Here is a 27450-nt window from a genome sequence, read left to right on the forward strand (position 1 = left end):
GGACCAATATGGAAAGGACATGATGATCCACTTGGTAAAGTAAATCCACTTGGCATCTTTCTTGGCCTTCAGACAACAATTCTGATGGCTAAAGATCCGAATGGGACAACAACAAAAAAAAAAAAAAAAAGAAAAAAAAGAAAAAAAAAAGAATGCTATGCCGTTGTCAGAGCTTTATCAGTGGGATTGTACTAGTTTTTAATGTGAAGGTTTTATATTAAGCTGAAGTTCATAATTTCTGGTGTGTAAATTGTTTCAAAGTCATATTATGTTTTATACACACTAAAACACACTATTGTGAAGTTTTACAGTCACAAACATATTACAATAATGCAGATTTTCAACCTTAATTCTATTAGTTAGAGATATAGTTATGATAATGGAGTTTTTTTTAATCATAAAATACTTTCAAAGCATTAAAAAAAAATTCAATTTCTCTCAGAGTTGGAGTGGAAACAGGTGTTGCCAGCCTTTTTTTCAATCTTTGGAATATTTGTTCTGTGTCAGTGATGTCAAATTTTGTTGACTTCTCATTTATGTTTTAGATTTAATAATTAGTTAGCATTAGATGATATTGCAAATTATTTAAAGCAGTTTATAGTTTTAAAACATGGACTAAAAAGTATTTAAAGAAAAACTTAAGACTTATATATTTAATTAATATTCTTATATTTTGATGTTTTTAATTTATTTCTTGGGTGTTTGACATTGACTACTTAATGTTTTAGTGAACAGTGAAATGCACAATATTATATTTTTTCAACTCAAAATACTAATTGGGTTACCAAACTTGCTAAAAATGCTTGTAAAGCGTTGCCTTTTTTAAGTTGGAACTAATTAACAGTTTTTACAGCTCACAACTATTCTCTTACACAGCATTTATTTATTTATATATATAAATAAATAAATAACTCAAACTGGGTTTAGGAAGCACTTTATTTATCAGAAGTTAATTTGTCCAAGTTGCAACAAAATAGGAATGTCATACTTTCTACAACAAAGAATCAAATAATCCTAACCCAGCACACAAACTATGATTAACAGATCTTAAGGAAAAATATCAAAAGAAGCCAATAAAATAACTATGAGAGGAATGGAGTGGGAAAAATTCAAACAGTTATCTTAATAGACTAGATTATGTCATTTTAAATCATTTTAGGATATATACACACATTGTAATTTGTAAGAGAAGAATACATTTAATTTAAACTCACGCCCTTTTAAGAATATTTACACACCAAAGAGAGATTCAAACTGCTATTTCCCACGTGTGGGACTAATAAAGCTTTTCTTACCTTATCTTATGATAGACTCATATTCTACATGACCTGTGTGGTGGAGCTGTGTATTTTTTACTTATCTGTGACAAAAGTTGAGAGTATTAACTCAACAACATCAATTTTAACAAGGTTAACAAACAGGAAAAACAGCTTTTTCTATATATTATCTTCATGTCTACCACAGACAAAGTCTCAGAAACCCATTGAGAGAACTGAATCATGTGCCTAGTTTAACTTTACCAATGAGGATTAAACAAAATATTTAATTTGAAATATTTCTGGAGATAAATTTAAAGAGATTATCTGATATCTAATTTTTTTAAAATTTAGTTTTTTTTTTACGGTGGACTCAAATTATTTTCATGCTGTGGAGTTGATCATTTTCTGCTCTTCAGCAGCCACCTGTCAAGTCAGAAAATGACAGAAAAAAATATTGATTAAATACAGTGCAGTCACTCTGTTTTTACTTCATATTTTAACAGAGATCTTTTTGATTTAGTTACAGAAGATGTGTTGGAGTAATATCTGTTCTGAAAATATCTAATGCTGACTTTAATTAGTACCTAGAGAGCCTGCAGCAAAAAAAAAAGTGATGCACAGGCACGAGACAACAACAAGAATTTCTTTAACACAGTGATGCATCAGGATTAAATGGTGAATCTGAATGTTTTATGTTGTTCTACATATTGTAGAGGTCAGCACTTACACCCAGGTTTCAGGTTTTTACAGTGGAATGAAATACTACAACAATGCAGCTGTCATTTTTTTCATTAGCTTATTAGGTAGTAGATTATCCACAGAGCTTTACCCTACTCCTACTAGTGTATATTTAGTACATCTGCCCTTGCTCTTTTAAAATAATTTTTTCTGAAAAACTAATTTGAGAAATGATAGTTTGTGCTGTATTTATGTGATGTTGAACTCACTTATCAGTGTCTGAACCATCAGATGATGAAGATGAAGTGTCTGAATCTAAAAATAAAATTAAAATGATATTTTAAGGAAAAACAGTGATTTCTGTCAAATTTCTCAAGTGATATCAAAATTCTTAAATGAAGCAACAATAATGAAAATATAAAAGAAATCAAATACCTGTAAAAGTTTAAACTTTGATATTTAAAATACTTACTGTTTGCAGGTTTGAATCCTGAAAACAAGAAACAATATTAGTTATTTATTTAGAACTTATTGAAGGACAATGTATCAATTATTTACCATCTAAACTATTAAATATTAGTACTTTATGAAATTATAAATGGTCATCGTGAAGTGTGACATCTTTTTCTCCTCACCATTGTTTCCTTTCTTGAGGCACCTTTTGTAGACTACAGCAGCGACTCCCAGGATGACCATTATGCCAACAAGACCACCAACAACACCACCAACAACAGCAGGAATAGGGAATGCTGAAGGACCTGAATCCAAAACATTTGCACTGTTTATCTCACTGTTGGACCAATGAATTATCAGATTCTTCATTAACACTACTTTAGACATTTCATTATTTGAAGAAGGTCACAGAAATCAAACAAATGTCAGAGATATTGAGTGTAATATAGGAATCCCTTGATTTTCAGCAGTAACATGATTAAAAAAAAAAAAAAAACTAACCCAGTGAAATGAGGTTTACAATACATTACAAAATATATTTTGAGATTTGAGAAAGAAAATCATAAATAAAAAATAATAACAAACAAGCCAGTTTCCCTTCACCACACTTTTCATATTAACCCTTTCATGGGGTCACTACAGTGGACAACTATTCAAAGGCTGTTTTCTTGTATTTGTGTCAGTATTGATGGTATAGTGATGTGTCACTCCATAGGCAGGGTTATATTTGTTACATATATTCTTAAAGTGTTATAAAATATATTTAAAGTATATATTACAATTTTTTGTTATGTTATAGTTTTTACACGGTGTATATTATTTATTTGTTTATCAAATTCATAAGTCAAAGCATATGTTGTCCACTGGACAAAACCCTCTTTGACAAGTAAATGTTTAAAAAAATGAAGTTCAAAAACTTTTTTTTCATGCCTACAAGTGAATAAAAATAAGAAAAAAAAAAATCCTGATTGAGGTCATAATTCATGCATGAAATGGTTAAACACAACATAAAGGTTAAAATATCAGCCTCAAATCTAAGCTGTACAGGTCTTAGGATCACTTTTTTATTATATATTATTTTGGTTTTTGTTTTAATAGGATGAACTTCCCAGCAGAGACAGTAGTGAAATTAAAAGATCATCTTTCTTTCAGCCTTGGAGCAGCAACTCAGAAAGTAATGATGAAAATGAGTCTGAGAAAGTCTGAAGAACATAACAGGGCCAAGCAGTAGTATTAGTAATGTAATTATATTTCAAAGTAACTTCACTACACTAACAACCAGTTTTGATCTCCTTGCTTTTCCTAACAAATTGGAGCTAATCAGAAAAATGATGGAACAACAAGGAACACCATCTTTAAAATAAAGTTTATTCTCCTCTGATACCAGTCTCACCTTCATTGGTCTGAATCTCTGATTTGTCCAGTCTGGTCACGATGTCCTCGTTCACACCAGAGAGCTGAAACACACATCTGTATCTGTGCCAGTCTTCAGGTTTGACTGATGAGACATTCAGGTCAACACTCATCTGGAAGGTCCCGTCATTGTTGGTGAGAATCTCTCCTTTGTTCACACCCTCATGAAGCTCCACTCCATCTTTCCTCCAGACCATCTCGGCTCTGTTAGGATAGAAACCTGTAGCGTGGCAGGTGACTGGAGAGGAGGAAGACTTCTGGAGGAGAGACACTTTGGGGACATCTGTGGAGTAAAGACAAACAGTTCATTCTTTCTGTATTATTACTATTACTTGTATTTGAGCTGGAGGGGTGCATAGTGCAGACGAGACGTGAAGAAGAGAGTGCAGACAAGGTGGAGTGGATGGAGACGAGCAAGAGTGGAAAGGAAGGTTTACAAAGATGGCAGTGAGACCTGCTGTGATTTAATATCTGAGGATGGTGGCACTGAGACAAATACAGGAGACAGAACTGATGATATTAAAATTATCATAAGGAGTGAGAAGGATTAGAAATGAGTATATCAGAGCTAAAACTGTGGAAGATGATCTGCTATGACGACCAGGAGCAACTTTAAAAGATTATTATTAATATTATTATTATTTAAACCATACCTATTTCTTTTGATGTGATGTAGTTTATAAAATTAAATTAAATTTAAAAACTGTGTCAAAATGCCACACGAAGTGCAATTATATTAACCCTTTCACACATAGGGGTCACTACAGTGGACAACTATTCAAAGGCTGTTTTCTTGTATTTGTGTCAGTGATGATGGTAAACTTGCACATAAACCACTACATTGAACACTGATGTGTCACTCCATAGGCAGGGTTATAGTTGTTAAAATTGTTACATATATTGTTATACTGTTATAAAATATATTTTTAAATATATTTAAAAATATATTTTTGTTATGTTATAGTTTTTACAGTGTATATTAATTATTCATTTGTCAGATTCATAAGTCAAAATGTTTGTTGTACAACTAAGTGGACATGTAAAAATACTCTTTGAAAATGAAAAGTACGTTTAAAAAAATGAAGTTCAAAAATCTTTTTTTATGCCTTAAGATGAATAAAAATACTCTGGTTGAGGTTTTCATAATTCATGCATGAAAAGGTTAATTTAATATCATATTAAGTAATAAACTGAGACATAACTTTTAATCTAATTCTGGTCATAGATTTTACCTGTCCTCATCAGAGAGCTCCTCCCATAGTTCACGTACTTCTTCAGCCACTCAGGACAAATCTGGGTGAGGTAATTCTCTGTCTGTGCAATCCAAGCTCTGTTATGATCCCACTTGTTTTTGGTGATGGCAGCCTGTTGTACAGGAGCGACCCACGTCTCTATCTTCAGGTCAAAACTTAAGAAGTCCTCTCCATCATAGCCGTATTGGCGATATCCTTTCACTTTATCTGTTTCTTCATCCCATTCACAGCCGCACATCTGCTGGACAATGTGAACACCTGACAGAAACACAGAGACAAAGACTGCAGTGAACCAGAGAGAGGCTGCACTAAAGTCTTATACTGACACAGAGACGTGATCAACATATAGAGGATCTACATTTATGGCTGTTTTTGTCTCAGTGGAAGATTTTTAAAACCAGTCATCATTAACAATGTAGATTTTACAGAAAGACACTGGGAAAAAAACAGAATTCATTTTCTCCCGTTAGCACATCTACGTCCTGCCTGCAGAGATATCACTGCACAGTTTATCTATGCTGCTGTAGGTGGAGAAACTTCCTGTGAGCTGCAGGATCAGACAAACACACTAAGCTGGATCCTCAGCAGCCGACACTTTCCACTTACTTTCCATCCTCTGAAACTCTGCAGCCGTCATCAGTCCTAAAAAATCCTTCCTGTGAGAAACTAAACACCAGACTGTCCTGAGCTTTTTCTAGAGGTGTCTCTTTTTAATATTATCATGTGACATTAATCTAATCTGGAGTTCTACTTACAGCATTTCAGGCTCCAGCAAATGCTTCATGTCATCATTGATGACGATGCAAGAAATAATTTTTGATAAATCAGTTAATTTCTTGTGCTGTGACCTGACAAAAAGGTGAAAAAGGTTCCTCTAAGATTTTACAACCATGTTGTCATATTTATTACATTTACTAAGAGCAGAGGACTGAAACAATAACTCAGACCTTGAATTCGACTCCATGCTGGGACACTTTGGTGTTTTTCAGCGCTGTGACCAGATCAGATTTTTCACTAAAAATATTAAAACATTCACGTTAATGATATTATTGGATGTGTAGCACAGAGATCTGTGAGCGTCGCTGATGCTGTGATGAGAGCAGAGTCTACAGGTGAGGCCGACACGAGGGACGCCTCAGTGCATCATTACAGGTATTTTCTTTATGTGAACATGTGGCGTTACATGTGTGAGGCCACAGCCCAAGATGTGATCATCTCTGTAATGAGGATGATTTTGGAGTTAAGCGTCATTATTTTTAATTCAGCTCGTTTATTTTGTACAAGGGAAAGTTGTTTTTACCCACAGCAGGATTTAGTCACTTAGATTTAGTTTAACGTCAGATTAGTGTCTGAAACCGGACAGAGCGACATTTAAAACGCTGAATGAAACCGCGCCATTCATTCGGCTTAGTGCTCAGAACTGCTACATGCTGCTGTAAAGGAGGAGCTGCTGATGAAGATTACACACTTTTCCTAAGTTTATGCTGAAATTTAAAGCATTTTAAATGATTACAGCATTTTTTTCTTTTTTAAAATACAGATTTTTTTCAGACATTGAATGGAGGAAAACTGCGTTTTAGACCCGAACAAAAGCAGAACGGTCTTTGAGAAACAAACAGTCCACAAAGTTGATGCTGTTCATCTGGACGTCGTGTTTTCAGTGGGAGAAACGTTTCATCGCTCATCTAAATGACTTCTTCAGCCTCAGCTGACTGCAGGTTTCCCCAACGTTGAAACAGGACATCTGCATAATGCCTGATGCTAAAACCACTAACAACAGGCTGTGAGGTCAGTGTCTGATTATAAACACGCAAACTGTCACGATCATTGATCAGTGGCCCTGACTAACACGTACAGAGAGTTGAGGAACGGCCTCACAGCCCATTGTTAGTCAGTGCTGCTGGTGATCAAATAGGCAAACTTAAGCGATCACTTTACCGGACTGAGGGATGAGTTGGTGTCTGCGCTCCTTCTTCTTTGATTGGAGTTTAACTACAGTGGATGAGAAACATGAGGAGGCCCCGCATAGTTTAAGAAAACGCCTCACAGCTGTCACTGAGCGCCGGGTAAAGCAGCTCAGTGACCGAGCAAGAGCGCTGTTTTTTCCGCAGCTCTTAAATGTTGCGCACATCCGTGATGTCTAATGCAGCGTTCAAAGACCCCGCCAAAAATGTCGTTTCTTTCGCTGCTCACATGAAGGCTTTCAAACACCACCCGCTGGCGCTAAATACGGTGTCCTGGCGGGGTTTTCTCCAACCTTTACTGCGTCCTGATTTATTAAATGGCGATTTTTACATCATTTCTTAACCAGACGAATTGGAAAAGTGTCGAATGTTGGCCTAGACGACACCACAGGGCTGTGGTCATGTAATTATGTCTGTACTGTGGATGATTTTGGAGATGAGCGTCAGTATTTTTAATTCAGTTCGTCTCATTTATTTTGTACGAGGGAAAGTTGATTAAAGTTTTTTTACTTGAGGATTTAGTCGCTGTGAGTTTTTTGGGTTAAAGTGAGGAAACATGTCGAGTTAAAGAGGACGTGAAACAGCACATTTTACAGCTTTGACACAAAATTAAGAGCGTTGTGATTTATTCTGAGTAACGTTGGATTCAAAGTGATTCTTGTTTATAGTCATTTTCCTGCTCGCTGATTTGTGGTCGTTACAGCACTCATTACGTCACCAGGTCGGCTGGTTGGGCAGCGCTCCCAGGAGAGGTGAGCTCATCAGAAACTATAAAATGGCGGAAGAGGTGAGCTCATCAGAAACTATAAAATGGCGGAAGAGGTGAGCTCATCAAAAACTATAAAATGGCGGAAGAGGTGAGCTCATCAAAAACTATAAAATGGCGGAAGATGAAGCCGACAGCTGTTTTGATGCCCCGCCCACACACCTTACAGCTCACGCTTTGGAGCCAGTGAGGAGGGGAGAGAGTGACCACAGGAAACAGCTCAGAGGATCAACAGGTGGAGCGAGCAGGTGAGGAGAGGGCGAGCGACACCACCTGTCGCGTGCGTGAACGCTGCAGGGAGACGGCGAGCGAGTCGAGCTGCTGTCAGGAAGCTGCTGTGGATCCAGCAGGTGCTGACGGTCTGACATCTGAACGTCACAAAGTCGTCTCTAACCTGTCGTCTCCTTTTCTTTCTGAAGTCTGACAGAAGGTTAGAAAACGAGCAGCTGCACCACCACGACTCAGAGGTGAACTACACCGACTCAACCTGACAAAGATCATTTACTGATCGACTGTTAGCGTCCAGTTTGTTTCTGCTCTTATCGTAGCTGCAGAACAACGATGATGCTGGACTCAGTTATGCTGGACTCAAAGCCTTTGATACACGGAGCATCGTTTCATCTTTCAATCTTCAAACTAATTTAGTTTCAGTAATTATTTCTCTACATCAGTCAAAACTCTACACAAACAGTAACAGCTGTAATAAACTGATGGCTGCTACATCCACAGATTTAACCTGCACGGAGGAAGAAGACGAGGCGGCTCCGCCTCTCTGCACCTCTTCCTGTTAGTGTTTTATCAGACGAGTAAAATCAGGTGATGTAAAAGGATCTCCGTCACTGGCAGAGAGTTAATCGCAGCACAGCTGACGACACCGCTCTGATTTAGACAAATGAAGGTCAAGTCTGAGCTGCTGCAGTGAACAGTTTCTCCAAAGCTTCCAGATTTTACCTGAATATTAATAAACGTGAACTCATTACAGACGCTCCAAATCTGACCTTTGGAATATCTCCATGAAACAACAGCTTCCATATTTAAGGATGTGAATCACTGAGGATGAAAAGAATGAATCTAAGTCTGATCCCTCCTACAAAAAGAGTTAAAAACAAATTCAGCTCTCTCACTGAGAGGAAGAGTTTTGACTAAAGCAGGAATCTCTGGTGTCCCTGAGGCAGCGCTGGCTCGACGCCTCCATAATAAACCATCAAAGACACTGACAGGCTGCTCTTCAGCTTCATGCTTATAAACAGTCATTTGCATAATGACTGAGTAACAATGGGCTGTGATCAGTTTCATGATCATAAATTTGTCATGATGATTGACCAATGACATCAGTACCATTCGGAGAGTTGGGGAACGGCCTCACAGCCCATTGTTAGTCAGTGGTGCTGGTGTCAGTAGATAAAATAGACAAACTTATGTGATCACAATGCTCAAAGTGAAATTCAGTCTCCTCTCCTTCTTTGACTGGAGTTTAAACCACTGGGAGGCCCTGAAAACGCTCTCAGCTGTCACAGAGCTCAGTGAACGGCCAAGAACGCGTTTTTTCCGTCATTCATAAACGTTGCGCAGCTTCAAGTGGAGTTCAATGACTGAAAAAAAAAATCATGGTTTTTATTCGCCGCTCGTAAGGACGTTTTCTGTCGGGGTTTTCGTTGAGTTTTACAGCGACCTGATTTAAAAACGCCGCCTTAAATAATCAACCTTCAGCCACTTTATGGGAAATTTAAGACATTTTAACGCTTTAATTTCCCCATTATATTTTCAGGCTGTTGTCTATTAGTAAAAAATTAAATAAATCTGGGACCAAAAATATTCAACATTAACTGAAAGTCAAACTTAATGTCATTTAAAAATGAGACAAAAATCAGTTTGAAATTTAAAAAAAAAAATCTGATTTTCATGACAGATCTCAGCTTGTATCGTCTGTCTGTTAGTTTGTTTCTTATTTTTGGTCTAATTCTCACTAAACTCTTGTGCTATTAGACTCAAACTGAAAGTTAATATTTGTTTATTTTCCACAGAGTAACTTTCATGTATTTATGATATATTTATGGAACCTCTGCTAATGAAAGATAATCTTGGGAACATTTCCTCATGAAAACAGGCTGAATGTTTGCTTCATTTTCACAATGTTTGATGCATTTAGTTCAATATATTTAGTTATTAATGAGGATGTTTGCTGGTTTACAAAATCATCTCAGAAAACAGTGAATTTCCTCATAAATAACTTAAATATACGTGACAGTGATCTTCAGCACATTAAAGTGTTACTCTCACATGAATGTTCATTAAGATGATTCATAAAGAGGGTATGTTCACTGAGCCGTCTCTACTTTCACTTTTTTCCATTTTTATATTAAAGATAACATCAGTGTGTTTAATGGAATCTGAAAATATTATCTGAGGCAAATGTAAAAACTGTGACGTTGCAGCACATTTATCATCTACTCTGGATGATAAATTATGTGTCTGACATATTTCCTTTTTTATAATTTATTACAACATGTGATGATTTGTAAGGACGATTAAACTGAGACACGGAGCGACTTCCTGTGAGCTGCATGAACAGACAAACACACTAAGATGGATCCTGAGCAGCAAACTCAGATCCTGATCCTGGTTTAAGTTTCCATCCTCTGAAACTCTGCAGCCTCCTATCGTTCTAACAGAATCGTCTAACTGGGAGAAACTACACACCAGACTGTCCTGAGGTCTTTCTAGAAGCTTCCACTGAAGGAGAGTTTCAGTCCAGGATTGTTTTTATTAAAAGTTAAATATCAGTTCACAGTAATTGTAAAACAAATAAATCTCAGTCTGATTATTTAGATCCTGCATGAGATTATTTTCTGATTAATCAGTTCATTGAGAAATTGTAGCAAAAACAACCGTCAACGTCTCAGAGACAAAAATCCTAAATATAAACAGAAAACTTCAAATATAATTAATTTTTACTTTATTATTTTAATATTTTGATCAACTAATCAGTTAACTGACAGTTTATATCAGTTCATACAAACAAGATTATTAAGGCTGTTTGAATTAAATTAAAGCTTCACAGACTGTAGTTCTACATTCATTATGAATTATTATGTTAATAATTTTAATCTGTAATCTGAATGAAACATTTAATGTGTGCAAACCTGTTTACTACTGTAAACAAAACACACTGAAAACATTAACAGCAAATATCAGTAAAAATGAAACATGAACAAACCTCCAGTTTGGTTGAAGCGCTGCTTTGCAGTCTCAATGCTGGCTTTGAACGTCTGCTGCTCACCCCTGGAGATATCAGTCTGTCTCTCCCAGTACTGCTGATCTGTGTTCTTGGCAAACCAGTCCTGTTTGGGCTCAGCTTTCTCCGTGTCGCTGTCATAATGAACAATCTGAACATCATCAACCATCCCAACAACCACAAACTCTGGGAAGTTTGGGACTTGAGAGGATCCAGTGTAGAAATACTTCAGCGAGTGGGTCACTGTAAGAAACAGTTAATGTTGTGAGATCTCAGGAACACAGACTTATAAATCTGGTTATTTTTTAAATAACACAATAAGAAAAACTACAGCACATTAAAGACATCCTGTGATAATCCTGCTGTCCCTTCAGTAAACACAAAATAGATTTATGAATAGATATTCAGTCTTTAATGTCATTTTCTGATCATCTTTTCTTCAAAACTGTAATTTTGTGTTTTGCAACAGATTCTAGTTTGAACCTGATTTACACAGAAAGCTTTAAAGTTTTAAAACTGGTGTTTTTAATCCTTCAGTTTAGTTTAATTCAGTTTTCATGATTAATGATTTGAACTCTTTATAACTTTAATTTGACTATATTTTTATTTTCAGTGTTAAAGAAAGTGCACATTATTTTTAATCTGTTTTGCTTTTGTTAGCCGCTGTATGAACCGTAAAGTTTCTTCTTTCCTTTTTCTGAATCAAGCAGCAGGACTTCTAAAGTGAGTTGTTTTCTTTTTTGTTTCAGTTTTTTATATTATAAATTATATGAGTTCATTTCATTGTTTTGATGTGACTGTCCAGACTTTTTTTTTTCATAATTTTCTGGGTTTCCCACGCTTCTTCTTTGTTTATATTATTTTCACAGACTTTAGTCAATTAATGCACATTCAAAATTGTTACAGAAACTTTCCAATATGTTTGATCAACAATATTATCAATAAAAAGCTAATGTTAAGTTAATATTATTGGGGGAATATTATCTTAAGCATTTTGAGTTTATATTTTATTCTGTAATCAGGTTTGCAGGAGAGTTCTCAGTTATCAAAAGTGTGGTGTATTCATAATTGTCTCTGGTACATTTGTTGTATGGGCAGTATGTGTTCACTGTTTGATTGTGTAATTACGTGTTACGCACTGGCAATGCATGCCGGTAGATGGTAATACAGGAAGTAAAAGAGATGGTCTTACCGCACACAGTGGTCCCGCGTACTTATTCAGATTCAGAGTAAGAATCACACATGGTGTCAGAAGTGCTGTGTGACTCGTAAGACTCCATACATCTGCCGAGTGTGAGGAGAAGGGGAAGGTGGAAACAAAATGCCGAATGACGACGTAGACGATCGTCCGAGGGCAGGAGTTAGCACCGCGGCTAGCACTCCCAGCGCTACGTTTAGCATCCAACCACCGGAGCCCTTTGATTTTTCCAAACCACACGAATGGACAAGATGGGTCCGTCGCTTCGAGAGATTCCGTCAGGCAAGTAATCTGTCTGCGAGCTCGGAGGAAAATCAAGTGAACACTCTCATATATTGTATGGGAGACGAAGTGGATGACGTCCTGAGAGGACTAAAGTTAAGTGATGTAGACCAACGGGACTATGCTAAAGTGAGAGATAGCTTCCACAACTTTTTCATTGTCAGGAAAAATGTTGTTTATGAGCGCGCACGTTTTAATATGCGCAAACAAGAGCCGAATGAGACTGTTGATGCATTCGTGACTGCCTTGCATGCATTAGCAGAGCACTGTAACTACGGACCGCTCCACGATGAGCTGATAAGAGACAGAATAGTAGTGGGCTTGGCCGACACGAGGCTGTCTGAGCGCATGCAGATGGAAAAAGACTTGGACTTGGATAAAGCTATAAATATGGCCAGGCAGTCAGAAGAAATCAAAAAGCAACAGTCAGCTTTGAGAAGTGAAACAAATGTAATGCATGTAAATGCGAAAACAGTTGACAGAGTGATACAAAAGCACGACAAAACAAAGTTCAACATGTTCAAAAATAAAACTGTCAAAACACAACAGCAATATAGCAAGAGACAAAGTAACAAATGCTACAAGTGCGGAGGCTCTCCACATCCGAAACCCGAGTGCCCAGCAAATGATGCAAAATGTCATTTATGTGGAAAAAAAGGTCACTACCAGCGAGTCTGCAGACAAAGCAAGACAGTGCAAAGTATTGAGGAGGAAGAGGAGCAAGGTTTCTTCCTAGGCTCAGTTTCCAGTGACGGCCAGGCGTGGACAGCCAACATACAAGTGAAAGATGCAAAAATCACTTTCAAACTGGATACTGGAGCAGATGTGACTGTAATAGCTGACTCGGACTTATCAAAGATTTTTGCTAACGAACACAGACCAGTTCTCCAGCAGCCAGAAAAACCTTTGTTAGGCCCTGGAAAAACACCACTGGACGTTGCAGGTTTTACAAAGCTACAGCTCAACTACGGAGCGAAACAGACAACAGAGAAGGTCTATGTTGTAAGAAACCTGAGCACTCCACTGCTAGGCCTGCCCGCCATTACAGCTCTTGGCCTGCTGGTGCGAGTTGACGCGGTTTCAATGGACACTCTGAAGACTACTTACCCTAAACTTTGCAATGGTCTAGGGAAAGTGCAGCGGGCCTATCACATTAAACTCAAACCGAATGCTGTGCCGTACTCACTCAAAACTCCGCGAAGGCTTCCTCTGCCTCTGATGGGAAGGGTAAAAGAGGAACTCCAACGAATGGAAGAGCTTGGTGTCATTACCCGAGTTGAGGAACCAACGGATTGGTGTGCCGGCATGGTTGTTGTTCCAAAGAAAAACAGCCCTAGGCTAAGACTTTGCGTAGACTTTACCGGACTAAATGAGTATGTGTGCAGGGAAAAATATGTGCTGCCATCGGTTGAACAAAGTCTCGGAATGCTCGCAGGAGCCAAAGTGTTTAGCAAACTGGATGCCAACATGGGCTTCTGGCAGATTCCCCTGTCCGATGAGTCTGCCAAACTCACCACCTTCATCACACCCTTTGGGCGGTTCCACTTTAACCGCCTACCGTTTGGGATCAACTCAGCGCCCGAACACTTTCAGCGCATGATGGCGGAGGTCATCGAGGGTCTCGAAGGAGTGGTGTGTCACATTGACGATGTGTTGGTGTGGGGACGTAACCATCAGGAGCACGATTCCCGTCTCCATGCTACACTGCAAAGACTGGAAAAAGCAGGCATAACGCTGAATGTTGAAAAATGCGAGCTCTCCCAGAGCAAGGTTGCTTTCTTGGGTCACATCATAGCGGATACAGGAATCAGTCCTGACCTGAAGAAAACGGAGGCAATTACAGAAATGACAGAGCCAACTAATGTGTCAGAGTTGCGCAGTTTTCTGGGCATGGTGAATCAAGTGGGCAAGTTCATCCCCCATTTAGCTGAAAAAGACAAAGCCCTGCGAGATCTTCTTTCCAAAAAGAACGCATGGTATTGGGGAACTGACCAAGTGAGAGCTTTCAAAACATTACGAGATGCCCTGACCTCACCCCCAGTGCTCGCAATGTATGACCCCAACAGAGACATTAAAGTATCAGCAGATGCTTCATCCTATGGTCTCGGAGGTGTTCTTTTGCAGCTGTGGGAAGAAGGATGGCGACCAGTGGCGTATGCATCGAGGTCCCTTTCTCCTACAGAACAACGATACGCACAAGTGGAAAAAGAGGCACTGGCATCTACATGGGCATGTGAGCGTTTTCGTGATTTCCTGATTGGTAAACATTTTTGTCTTGAAACGGACCACAAACCTCTCGTTTCCTTACTGGGAGGACAAGCTCTGGATCTCTTGCCACCCAGGATCCAGCGATTCAGAATGAGACTCATGCGTTACTCGTACACTGTGCAGTACGCCCCAGGGAAATCGCTCTGGACAGCAGATACTTTGTCCCGCTCACCTCTGAAAAAACCAATGAACCTGTCAGACAAAGAGCTAATGGAAAGCACAGACATATATGTCGACAGTATTGTAGCAAACATGCCTGTCAGTTCATCATATATGCAAACACTGAAGGAACAACTGAAAAGCGACAGTGTGTGTGCTCGCGTCATGGACATGTGCACCGAAGGCTGGCCAGAACATGCAAAACAAGAGCCTTTACTGCGAAATTACTGGCCTGACCGAGCCACGCTCACTGTTGAAGACGGCCTTTTGTTAAAAGACACACGGCTTGTCATTCCTTCAGCAATGAGAAACGAGGTGCTGGAAAAACTACACGAAGGACATCAAGGTGTTGTAAAATGTAAAGCTCGTGCACGCCAAACAGTGTGGTGGCCCGGGCTGAGTCAACAAATCTCTGAGATGGTGCTCAAGTGCAAAACGTGTATTCAAGAAAGACACAATAACAGTGAGCCACTCATGCCAACAGAATACCCTGCCCGCCCATGGCAGAGAGTGGGCACAGATCTTTTCGAGCTGGGAGGGAAAACTTACCTTCTCGCTGTTGACTATCACTCTAGATTTGTTGAGATTGCTTTGTTAAACAGGACAAAATCAAACGATGTCATTACTCACCTGAAATCTTTCTTTGCCCGTCACGGCATCCCAGAGGTCCTCATGTCTGATAATGGGCCACAGTATTCAGGTCAAATCTTTACAGACTTTGCAGCAGCATACGGCTTCAAACACATCACAAGCAGTCCCAAGTTTCCGCAAAGTAATGGAGAAGCAGAACGTGCTGTGCAGACTGTAAAAAATCTTCTGAAAAAAGCAGCTGATCCTTATCTAGCTCTTCTTGCCTATAGAGCTACACCACTGCAGTCCGGATACAGCCCTGCAGAGCTTTTAATGGGCAGACGTCTGCGAACCACACTGCCGATGCTTCCATCGCAGCTGGAGCCCACACTGCCGGACAACGCACTGCTCGCTCGAAAGGAAAGGGAGAAGAGGATGATGGACATGGCAAACTTCAACAGGCGCCACCGCGCAAAACCTTTATGCAGCCTGTCCCCAGGAGAGCAAGTTTGGGTGACTGATGTCAAAACTACAGGCACTGTTATCCAAAATCACTCTACACCCCGATCATACACAGTGGAGTTACCACAAGGGACTGTGAGGCGTAATCGTGTGCATTTGATTCCTTTAAGTTCACCTGTGCATGAACCTGCTAATGTGCCTGTGTTGCAGAAGCCTCAAACACCCAGTGTGATCCCTGCTACACCTGTTAACACTGATGTGGTCAGAACCAAGTCAGGGAGGCCAATAGTTAAACCTAAAAAGTTAGATCTGTAAGAAAAAAAAAAAGGTTGTTGTTATGTAACTGTGTTATAAGGGTTTTGTAGAGCACAGTAAAATAAAGCTAAAAAGAGTTGTTAAGAAAAGAAAAGAACAAGAAAACAAAAACAAAAGGTTAAAAATGTAATGCAGATTGTTTGCCAGATGTTCTTGTATGGCTTTGAAAAAGAGAAGTTCTGTCCTGAGAAAAGGAATATTCTGTTTTTGTTTAAAAGGGGAGATGTGGTGTATTCATAATTGTCTCTGGTACATTTGTTGTATGGGCAGTATGTGTTCACTGTTTGATTGTGTAATTACGTGTTACGCACTGGCAATGCATGCCGGTAGATGGTAATACAGGAAGTAAAAGAGATGGTCTTACCGCACACAGTGGTCCCGCGTACTTATTCAGATTCAGAGTAAGAATCACACAAAAAGTACATGGATTTGTTTGTTTATTACTGACCAACGCACACAGTAGTTTAAAACGCTTCTCATTAGCGCCCCCTGGTGGAGGAGCGAGTGTGTTGCAAAACTCATCAGGGATTTCTCACCTGCAGCTTCTTATTGATCATTCAGCAGTGATAACAAAATTAGTTCATGATGGTATGTGTAGTGTACTCACACTTTACATACATAAACTATCTGATATTATGAAGTAATAATGATTTAATTTGCATCTCAATTCAGTTCAATTGAATTCTATTTTATTTTATTTATACACGTCACAACAAAAGTCACCTCATTGCGCTGTTAATTAAGCAATAACACCAGAAAAACAGTGAACTTCATATCCGGGTGTAACTACTCGTTAGTTACGACATGTGTGCGCAATGTTTGTCAAACAGAAAATATTCACAAACATAAAACTGGTGAATAATACTGAAGACACTACAAAGCAGGAGTCTTTTAACTTTTAATAGACTACATCAAATGACATGTGGCTCTTCATATACTGAACAAATAATTTTTAAATAATAATAAAATAAAAATAATATTTATAAAGATACTTAAATGAACTTTAGTTAACTTTAATGAGCAGCTGTTGTGTGAAAATGTTTTAAACCCTCATGAAAATTAAAATAGTACTTGGTTTTTAAAATAAACGTTTTAATTATTGTCACCAGATTATCATCAGACCTCCTCACTGATGTTTTATTTGATGGACTGTTTGGAGAGACAGCAGAGTCACAACGCTTAAAAATGCGTCACGAACGGTTTAAACCCGGAAATCATCAAATAGTTTGGGACATAAGTCGCCTTGTTTTAATCTTTGCCTTCATCTAAACTTTAATGTTTATTATTAGGTATTGAAAAGATAAACAGACGATTTAATTACCTGTATAATATAATCGATTGTTTCTAAACATTGACATTTTCTACTAGGATCCATTACAACTAAATGTTTAGCGTACAGGAACTTTCAGGGGAGCAAACAGTCCGTCCATTTGTCTTTCAAATTACATAAATCTGACATAGAAAAAGACAAAAATATAACAGTCAAACTGACCTGCTGCTGCCCCCTGAAATCCCAGGAGAAGAAAGAAGATGAAGGCCTTCATTGTGACCATAAACATCCAAACCTTTATCAGACTTTCTGCGTTCGCTTGTCCAGAAAAAGCTAAAATGGAGAACCAGGAGAAACGTCACCATTAGCCTCGATCAGAGCCAATAGGGATTTACTCTGAGAGTAAACGTCACTGAAATCAACGAAACTGAAAGTAAAATATCTTCATATGAACCAGTTTATCACGAAGGGAAGTTTAGTTTCAACAAACAAGGTAAAGTACTGAGAACAGTAACTAACAGGTAACTGACAAGGTCACGACAGAAGTACAGCACAGCAATCCTGAGTTTGTCTGAGTGACTTTCCAAGAGAGTTTTCTCGAGAGAGATCTGTGGATCAGTTTGTGCTGGCACCCTGGACAGCTAGCAATCATTCCTTTTGTTTGTAACCCTGTTTTGCCTTCACCGTAAATAAACACAATGTCACTGAACCTTTAAGTCTCACACTCTTGAGTCCAATTCTTTCCAGTGTCCATGACAGTTTAATCGATTAACTGAGAAATTGCAGAAAAAACAGGAACCTGTAAATATTTGGAGTTTAGTTGGATGAAATACTTTCATCATGATTTAATCATCAAACTTGCTGTTGATTAATTTTCCTTTGACCATCTAATTGAGTATTTGGTTCAAGACTAAGCCACTGTGGTCAAGGCAAGTTAATACCATCTAAACAAGAGTTCGGACTGTGATCTAAATGACAAATTTTCAATGTACTGCAAAAACAAACAAAAAAACATTAACAGCACGTGTCAGTAAAAACATCAACAAACCTCCAGTTTGGTTGAAGCGCTGCTTTAAATTATTAATGGAGGAAAAAATGCAGTGTTCCTCTCCCAGTGCTGTGTATCTGCTGCATCGTTCATCCACTGCTGTTTGGGTTCAGCTCTCCTGGTGCTGCTGTCATAACGAATCATCTGAACTTCATCAATCATCCCCGTGGATCCAGCTCTGGGGAATCGGGGTCCGTGAGCAGTGTGGGCTATTATTATTATTATTATTATTATTATTATTATTATTATTATTATTTGGTGTGTGTGTCGTCTGCACTGCTGCTGTTCTCTGTCCACATTTGTATGTAGGCAGGTGTGTGTGTGCATGTGATGTGTAGCTGTTTTCTGTGGCCAAGTCACAGCCACCTGGCCACACCCGAAGTCCTTGCCACACACCTGCTGCTGATCTGGGCTCGTCGGGGGAGCTGTTTAGGAGAGCGATGGAGATTCCACCGACGCGGGATTATTGCGTTAGACTTCACGTCAGTCTTCTAGTTTAGTTTAAAAGTCAGTGAGTGTATGTCTTCTGGGATTAAGTGTTTTAACGGCTGTCTCTATTGTTTTCCTCAGGAGGAGTGTGGGACGAGAGAGAGCAGTGAGCACGGGGAGTGCAGAGACACAGGAGCAGAGAGCACTAAACAGGGACTTTTTGGGAAGAAGACACGACACGGGAGTAAAGGGAGAGCACGGGGATTTATTGTCATTTTCGCACTGTAAATAAACAAACCACTTGCAGTGAAGAGTCCACTGTTCTTTGTCCTCCTTTCCCCCACATCCCCACGGCTTTGCCTGGCAAACCGTGACAATCCCAAGTGTAGAAATACTTCATAGAGTGGGTCACTGTAAGAAATATTTAATGTAGTGAGAAACAGCTTTAAAAATCAGCACATTTTCAAAATAAAAAAAACTATACCCACATAGCAAGCAGGTGTGCCCCGGATCTGGTGTGAAGCCGGCACTGCTGGCTGACTTCTGGCACGATAAGACGTATGTCATCCAGGTATGGGCCAAGCCTGGCATAGATGGCACTGTTTATGTGATGGCATGCCACATCTGGCCCGATTGTGGTTTGGTGTATGTGGCCCAGGCTCACAGAAAACGGGTCTGGCCCGGATCCGGCATTAAGCTGGCACTTCTGACTGACTGGTGTCATGGCAAAGTGTATGTCAACCAGATGTGGGTCAGGTCTGGCAATGATGGCACTATTTATGTTCCTATTTTCCTATTTTAGTTAGGAGACCCAAATGCCATGTTGCAATACTATACTGCTATGGTAGCCAACGTTTCAAATACAGGTTTGACAGGTTTGTAGTGTACACTTATACAAAACCTAGTGACGGTTTACTCATTTTTGCCAGTGGGTGGCTGTAACTCAGGAGGTAGAGCAGGTCACCTACTGCTCAGAAGGTTAGCGGTTTTATCCCTGGCTCCTCCAGTCTGCATTTCAAGAGTGTGAATGTAGTTAGGAAGCACTCAGTTTAGAGAAAGCGTGTGGTTGGGTGAATGTGACATGTTGTATAGACCACTTTCAATAATCTGGGAACGTGAAAAGCGTTGTATAAGAATCTGTTCATTCACTGTCTGAACAGAGTTTTGTCATGTTACTTTTGCACTGTTATGCACATGTTTTTATTACATGGCTTAATTAAGGTACACATTAGGCTGACATCTGGGGCCAGAGTTGAAACTCTTCTGGGCCAGTAAAGGACCACCATTGTGTCTGCAACTGGCCTTGTGCTGGCCCATGTGTGGGCCACCTCTGGCGAACCAGATCTGGGTCACCAAAGCGCCGCCATCCTTTGCGGTATGTGGGCCACGTGTAAGCACATTGTGTGGGACAGATCCGGGCCATACCAATTTTGCTATGTGGGTAGTGTCTCCTCTATAAATACAAAAATAAATTTATGAATCAATGTTTTATCTTTTCAGATTATCTTATATTAAAAACTTACATTTTGTAACTACAATATTGTTTTGTAAAAACTGTTGTTTGTAGGTCATTTTGATTTGGTTATACTTTCATGATGCATCAGTAATGATTTACAGTCCTTATTATGGCATTAACCCGACCACAGGCTGCCAGTAAATTATTATTATTTTTTTTTAAATATTGTGCAGATTACAACTGTTTCTTTCCCTTTTTGCTTATATAACACTTCTATACCTTACACCATAAAACATTATGAGCAGCTTAAATTTTTCTTCGTCTACAATTAGAAATTTAATTTCAACAAAAATAATTTGTAAACCAACACTCATTTAGGTTTTGATGTTTGTAGCTGTTTGTAGGCTTTCTGCAAACAGCTACAAACAAACATCAGGGACCCAAACCAGCCCTCTCACGGCCTGTTCTCCCTCCAGCATCTGGAGAGAGGTGACAGAGCATCAGCTGCAGAACCAGTAGGATGCTTGAAGACTTTGCACTAACAATCCTTATTTCGGATTTGTTATCACTGTATTTTATTTCTTTTACTGATCATTGTACCGTAGAGGCTGGTGAGAAGCAACATTTTGTTGAAGCCTTTGTACTTCTGTAAAAAAACAACACCAACAACAACAAAAACAAACAAACTGCGAAATAAAAATAAACTTTGAATCTTGAATATGTGGAAGCCGAGAGTCTGTTTACAGTAACACCTGAGCCACCTGAGAGCAACACTATCTCTAAAGAACAGTTTCATTTTATGAAGCTTACCTGCAGACACAGACGCTGTCCAGTAAAGAAGCAGCATCATAAACGTCCTCATTTTCAATTCAATACTCGCATTATAAGAACAAAAAAATTAATACAACCGTTTATTGTTTTAATTTTGCCACAAAATGAAACTACAGCCTCTGAGTCCGCACGCGCAGTGACTCCTCTCTGACCAATAGGAATTCAAAGCTGGATGCGCCTCACCAGTAACCAGGCAAAATGAGAGAACCGAGGTTTATTTATTTACTAATTTATTTTGGAAAGTGAAACGCTTCAGGCAGAAACAAAGAGCTAGTAGCGCGTAATCTGTGATTTTGATCAGAGACCTAAAGTGACGTAGTGATTAAAGACACATACCAATCATGTATATTTGTGTCACAGCTGTTATCACATATTTTCTGGAGTTATTTGTACTTAATCATATTCTTACTAATGCCATTTTAAAAGTAGTTTAAATTATGCTCATGTTTACACAACTATGCAATTAACCTTGAGTTCCCAGAGTAATCCAGATACAATTATTCATCCACCCACAAATTTATCTTGCAACCTATTCCACCTGATTTGGGACAAGAGATAAGGTACACTCTAACAGGTCTCGCCCAGAGAGAGAGAAAGAGCAACCATACACTCTCACATCCACACCTATGCTTCATTTAATCACCAGTTAACCTAAAATGCGCGTTTTTGGGATCAAGTCAAAGTGAAAGAAGTGTAAAAGAATTGTTGTTAAAGAAATGAAGCTAATAATGATTAACATGAGAAAAACTTTAGCAATGTAGAACTATGTATGAAAACACATAAACCACAATATTTAAGTATTATTGTCTGAATCCAAGGGTTACAGACATAATATTATGCATTTGGAATATAAAAACAAAGTTTTGGATTTTAAGACTTTTTACTAGTTCTGTTTCTCTTGTCCTCATCTGACATTTTTTGTTTGTTTTTTGAGTAGGATTTGCCACAATATCCAATATATTTATCTCTCTCTCGCTGTCTCATTAATAAGATTTGGATTTCTGAGATGTGGGTCAGCAGCAGAATTCAGTGGGTGGTGTTAATAGACCTGACTGTAACAAAGAAGGAAAAAAATGTCTGTTTGTAGACTCCGCCACACTCAAAATAAAACTGCCGCATGCGCAGTAGCTCCTCTCTGACCAATAGGAATTCAAAGCTGGCTGCATCTTAACAGTAACCAGGCAAAAAAAGGGAACCAAGGTTTTCTTTCGAAAGTGAAACTTATCATGACCTCAGAAACAAAGAGCCAGTGGTGTGTAGTCGTTGGGCTCTGTGTCTTTAACCACTACCTCACTGTAGGCCGTCTAATCAAAATCACGTGTATTTGTGTCACAGTTCTTATCACATATTTTCTGAAGTTATTTAATCACATTCTTACTAATGACATTTTAAAAGTAAATTAAATTATGCTCATGTTTACATTCATGTACAAATAACTTCCCCAAGCAATCGAGATACAATTATTCATCCACCCACAAATTCAACTGGCAACCTATTCTACCTGATTTGGGACAAGAGGTCAAAGCTTCATGTCTTTCTCTTTCTGCAACGTGATAAAATAATGAAACGATCAACAATTAAAATCAGAAAAAAATTAGCGATGTTAAATTTTGGACGTATAAAAACAACATTTAAGTATTATTGTCTAAATCGAAGGGCTACAGACTGAATATTATGTATTTGCATTCAAAATAAAAATGTTGACTTTCTGTTATTTCTGTCCTCATCTGACGTCTTTCTCATGACTTGCTACCACCCACTCATATGAACTTACTTTAAGTTATAATCCCACTTTTCATGATTAAAGCACTTATTCTGCACATGTCTAAGCATCAAAGACTGTCATTAAGCTTTCTCCAGAATGTGCTGCTGGGTTTGGTTTGTCAGATGGCGCCATCTAGCAATGGGATTGTAGTACTGCTGAATATAAAAGTAAGCTTTGTCTTTAACTGTCTAAGTTTCAGTCAACTAAGTTGTGTTTTCTTACCCCTCCCAATCCAAATGCATAATGCTAGTACGGTGGCTGTTATAGGACAAACAAGTTTTATTCAGCGAAGACTAAAATCATGAAACTGCCTCCATCTGGCAGCAGAGCTCTCTGCTGACAAACGGGCCATCTCTGACTGCGAATGTGCTACCTCTTGTTGTTAGAACTGAAGAAGAGGTGAAAACGACTAAAACTACTAAAAACTCACAAAGACTTAGAATCGGAGAAAAGGGAAAGCAGCAGTGAATAAAGAAATAGACAGCAATGTTTTTGGATATAGAAAATAAAACATGATATGCTGTGGAAATAGGGACTATTTATTAAACTTAAAAATAGGTGTAAAAGCTAGATTATTTAATCGGGACAGAGACCTTCTAGACAAAAGATGAATAAGAGTTTGTATAAATGGTACGCAATCTAATAACTGAGAATGGAACTCCTCAGGGAAGATTGTTTGAGCCATTAGTAATTTTAATTAAGATTAAATATATCTTTGATCAAATTCCTAGGCATATAGGAAAGTCAGCTTTTGCAGATGATACAGTCATCTGTAAGAGAGGAGGAAGTGTGCAGACTGTTTAAAAGCAGCTGCAAGAAGCAGTTAAGCAGGTACAAATATGGGCTACTACATGAGGATTTCAGCTCTCCATAGAAAATAAAACTAAATAGTTTATTTAAACAGGAAACATATAAGCAAATATTGTTTTATCTATCTGTCATTTTAAAGTTTTAGGCGTGCACTTTGATGTAAAGCTTACATGAACACAGCATGTTAACAGGACTGAGAAGAAAATGTAAAAAGAGTTACAAATATAATGTAGTGGTGGGGACACAAAAGGCAATTCTAAAAAGTATATATGCAAGTTTGGAATCATGGAGCTGTAGCATATGTGTCAGCATTGTGTTATTATCTGTTTGTATTGAGGCGCAATCGGCTTTGCAGCATTTAGCTGAACTGAGCAGAGTATAGACGTCTACACTTCAGTGAGCTGTCACTAGTGGCGCTAGTTAGATGATGTGCTGTGATCATGAGCCGTTTCTCTTTTCCTTTCCCATCATTCTGGTATAACCATTAGTTTATCTGTCCAATGATTTATTTATTTTATTTTCTACATTTCTGTGCACGCTGTTTTAGATGTTTTCTGGGAAAGTCTTCCTTTTCTTGAGTAAAACTAGTGTTTTGTACCTTGTTGTAAACCCTCTGTATTCACATTAATTAATTACATTAATGGTTCTCTAGACTGCAGACCACGACAATGATCTACCTAACTCATCAAGTGTTATTGGCTTTGTTAGATGTTTTGAGGTTATTGCATTCATGCACTTTAGTTGTCTTCTGTGGTCTTTCAGGCCTTTTGATGTTGACGAGCTGGTCAGTGCATTCATTCTTTTTAATAACGCACCAGATTGTTGATTCTCCATGATGTTGTTTCTCTCCATAACTTGCACTAACATCACTTTGGGCTTTATATTAAAAAATTACAGCTATTGTACTCATACTTATATAAAAGCTAGTCAAAATAATAATAGTTTGACTTTTCATTACACTGCAGACCAGCACCGACCAGGAACAAACCTGACAACAATCTGCTGGCAATGCTAAATTTGTACGATTGTACACAGACCAGTAAAATCTAAGAACAGCTTCAGCTGTTCTACAGGCAGTTATAGCATAAAGCTTGAATCGTGCTTTCCTCATGGCATAGTCACATAAAGCTAACACTTCTTTTGAGAATATTTTCAAGCCAAACGCTGGACAGTCACATCAGCAGGTAGAGTTTTTCCTACTTACAAGAGGATCATTGCTGCTTGGATTATATCCTGTGTTGTTGCAGCATAACTACAGCTAACATGCAGTAGAACAGTAGGCCCATATATTTTAAATTCCCTCGTTCAAGACCATGATGACTTAAAATCACAGCTCTATGTAAAGATTTGACTTAATTTTGTGAAAAACAAATAACACAAAAACAGTAACCTACCATCTGTACATCAGCTCAATAATTTGCTGTAGGCAAAGGCCAAGACTTACTGTTTGCCACCCAAAGCATTTTTCTTGCAGCATATCTGTCAAAAATGTCCATCAGGATTATTTTTAAATGGATTGCTTTTTCTGGTAACTCACATTTACAATCACAGACAAAATACAAACAAATTATTAAATTTGTGTGATTTTCCAGTTTGAACGCACAGAGGTACAGTGCTCAGCACTGTTGACTGTGAGGTTCCATGTTCAAATCACCTGATTTAATTATATGGTTTTTCCCTCTTTCTACAGTCTAAAGAAGTTAGATTGTGGTTCGTAATTGGACATGATGTGGTTGTGAACATATAGTTGTCTGTTCTGCAACGTGTCTAGTTCCCATGGCTGCAAAACAAGCTGGCATCATCATTCCTCCACCACCATGTTGACAATTGATATGCTGTGTTTATTTATTTGTTCCTCAACATGGTGCTGTGCATTAAGGCCAAACATTTCCACTTTGGTATTTTCTGTTGAAACTTTAAAACTTAATCTGCACTGGAATTTAGAAAGGAGGAGGAGACTTTCACCTGACAACTAACAACTAACCAAACATACCATATTTGTTCAGTCTTTCTCTAATTGTACTCATAAACCTTAACATGTACAGTAACATGCTAAATGATACCTGTAGATTTGTATAGCTCTTTATTTTATTTACTCTTTGTCATGTAGTTTCTCTGAGCACTGCATGGTCTCACCCTGGGGTGAATTTGCAGGGTGAACTGTCCTTGTAAATAATGTAAAGAACAATAGCTACTCTATTATACAATACAAAATTATACAAGAGACAGATACACAGTTCAAAGTTAGGAGGAAATTTCAATATTGTGTTAAATTCTTGAGTCGCCCTTTATTCTTATTTCTTTATATTTTCTTTTCAAAGAGCCAGACTTTGTTTTAATTTTTAACTAGTCTTTATCAATAACTCTCCAGGCTTTTAGAAAGTCTTTCAAAGTGTTTCTTCTTATTCCCAAAGAGCTATGAGCTGAAAACTTACATAGAAAACTGTCTCTAGTTTATGGTCTATAGTCTCTGTGTAATATCTTCACAGAGAACAGAAAAATCTGCTTTAAACATCCTTCAAGAAGTCTGAAGAACTCTTCCTGAAGACCTCATAAAGGAAATGACAAGAAAGCTGCCCAAGAGTCTTTGTTAAAGACGATCATACCGAATGTTCACTTTCAAACTTGTTAGAATTATACAGACTCTCTTTTTGCCTCATATACTGAATTTATACTTTTGTTTGTATGTTTGTTCATTTTTCCATAAATCATTGCACCTATTCCTAATAAAGTATTTTAAAAAATGACACATAGCTCATGACTTTTTCAGAGTTCTTTATATTTTGAGATGAAATGTGAGATTCATCTTATCTGGTGTGATTTCTGTCAAATTGCTCTTATTTTTAAGGACAAAGCCACGAAAGGTGTTTTAAATAAACAGAAAATGAACAAACATATTATAACTACTTGTAAAGTGGATGAAGCATTCAACACAACAAAGAGTGAAAAAGGGCAGATCTGCAAAATGAATGTACATCAGCATCTGAACTAACCTATTTTTAGCAGATAACTCCTCACATATTCCAAATACTTTAGCCACTCCTGGGTGAAGCAGCTGCTCTAACAAAGCTTTGTTACTGTCACTCTTCAGAGCACATGGAAATTAGTTTTGCTTGTAGGATGAAGGAGCATTTAGCTCAAAATATAAATAATTTCGCAGCACTTATTGTCCTCTCATGTTTTGAATGTGCAAAGTCTGTTTCTGAATGAATTATATATGTGATATATATGTAAAGCATAAATACACATAAATGTAAACTTCACAGGACTAAATCTGAATCATTAAATTGTTATCAGTTTGCTTTTTGTTTACAATCATATTTATTCATACTGTGGATCTACTGGCTTGAAGGGTTCAGTGTAGATTTTCTGCTAAACTATCAGCAACTAAAATAATCTGAGACATGTGGCTGAGAGCATCTCAAGCCTTACACTGTTAAAACACCAAACAGTGGCTATAGATGTAACACCATTTGGTTTTAAGAAGCCTTGATTATTAATGTTTAGCAAACGTTATTTCAAAATCTCTGCACTAACAGTTCTTTTAAACTCCGTCAAGCTGACTG

The 27450-nt window shown here is 38.1% G+C and overlaps 1 protein-coding gene across 1 annotated transcript; it reads right to left on the minus strand.

Moving 5' to 3' along the window:
* Window positions 1–1036: 1036 nt before the first annotated feature.
* LOC146609282 (class I histocompatibility antigen, F10 alpha chain-like) lies at window positions 1037–17873 on the minus strand. The gene is made up of 8 exons (XM_085346282.1): window positions 17768–17873; window positions 11004–11264; window positions 5036–5314; window positions 3784–4086; window positions 2573–2695; window positions 2410–2427; window positions 2207–2252; window positions 1037–1682 (listed from the first exon to the last, which is right to left on the minus strand). Exons 1-8 carry the CDS (start codon window positions 17832–17834, stop codon window positions 1658–1660), a joined length of 1122 nt encoding a protein of 373 aa, XP_085202408.1. The 5' UTR covers window positions 17835–17873; the 3' UTR covers window positions 1037–1657.
* Between the last annotated feature and the right edge of the window lie 9577 nt (window positions 17874–27450).

The sequence above is a fragment of the Diplotaxodon limnothrissa genome, linkage group LG22 (assembly GCF_057381915.1).
Source record: "Diplotaxodon limnothrissa isolate DT_005_m linkage group LG22, D_limnothrissa_male_GT1.1, whole genome shotgun sequence".
NCBI lineage: Eukaryota > Metazoa > Chordata > Actinopteri > Cichliformes > Cichlidae > Diplotaxodon > Diplotaxodon limnothrissa.

Bases quoted from the DNA above. Each gene is read 5' to 3' on its own strand.
- LOC146609282 (XM_085346282.1), bottom strand. From the start codon at position 17,834: ATGTTTATGGTCACAATGAAGGCCTTCATCTTCTTTCTTCTCCTGGGA. The intron at 2,696-3,783 runs GTGAGACTGGTA...TTTTGGATTCAG, and splicing joins AGAGATTCAGACCAATGAAG to GTCCTTCAGCATTCCCTATT. The intron at 1,683-2,206 runs GTGAGTTCAACA...CTGACTTGACAG, and splicing joins GATGGTTCAGACACTGATAA to GTGGCTGCTGAAGAGCAGAA.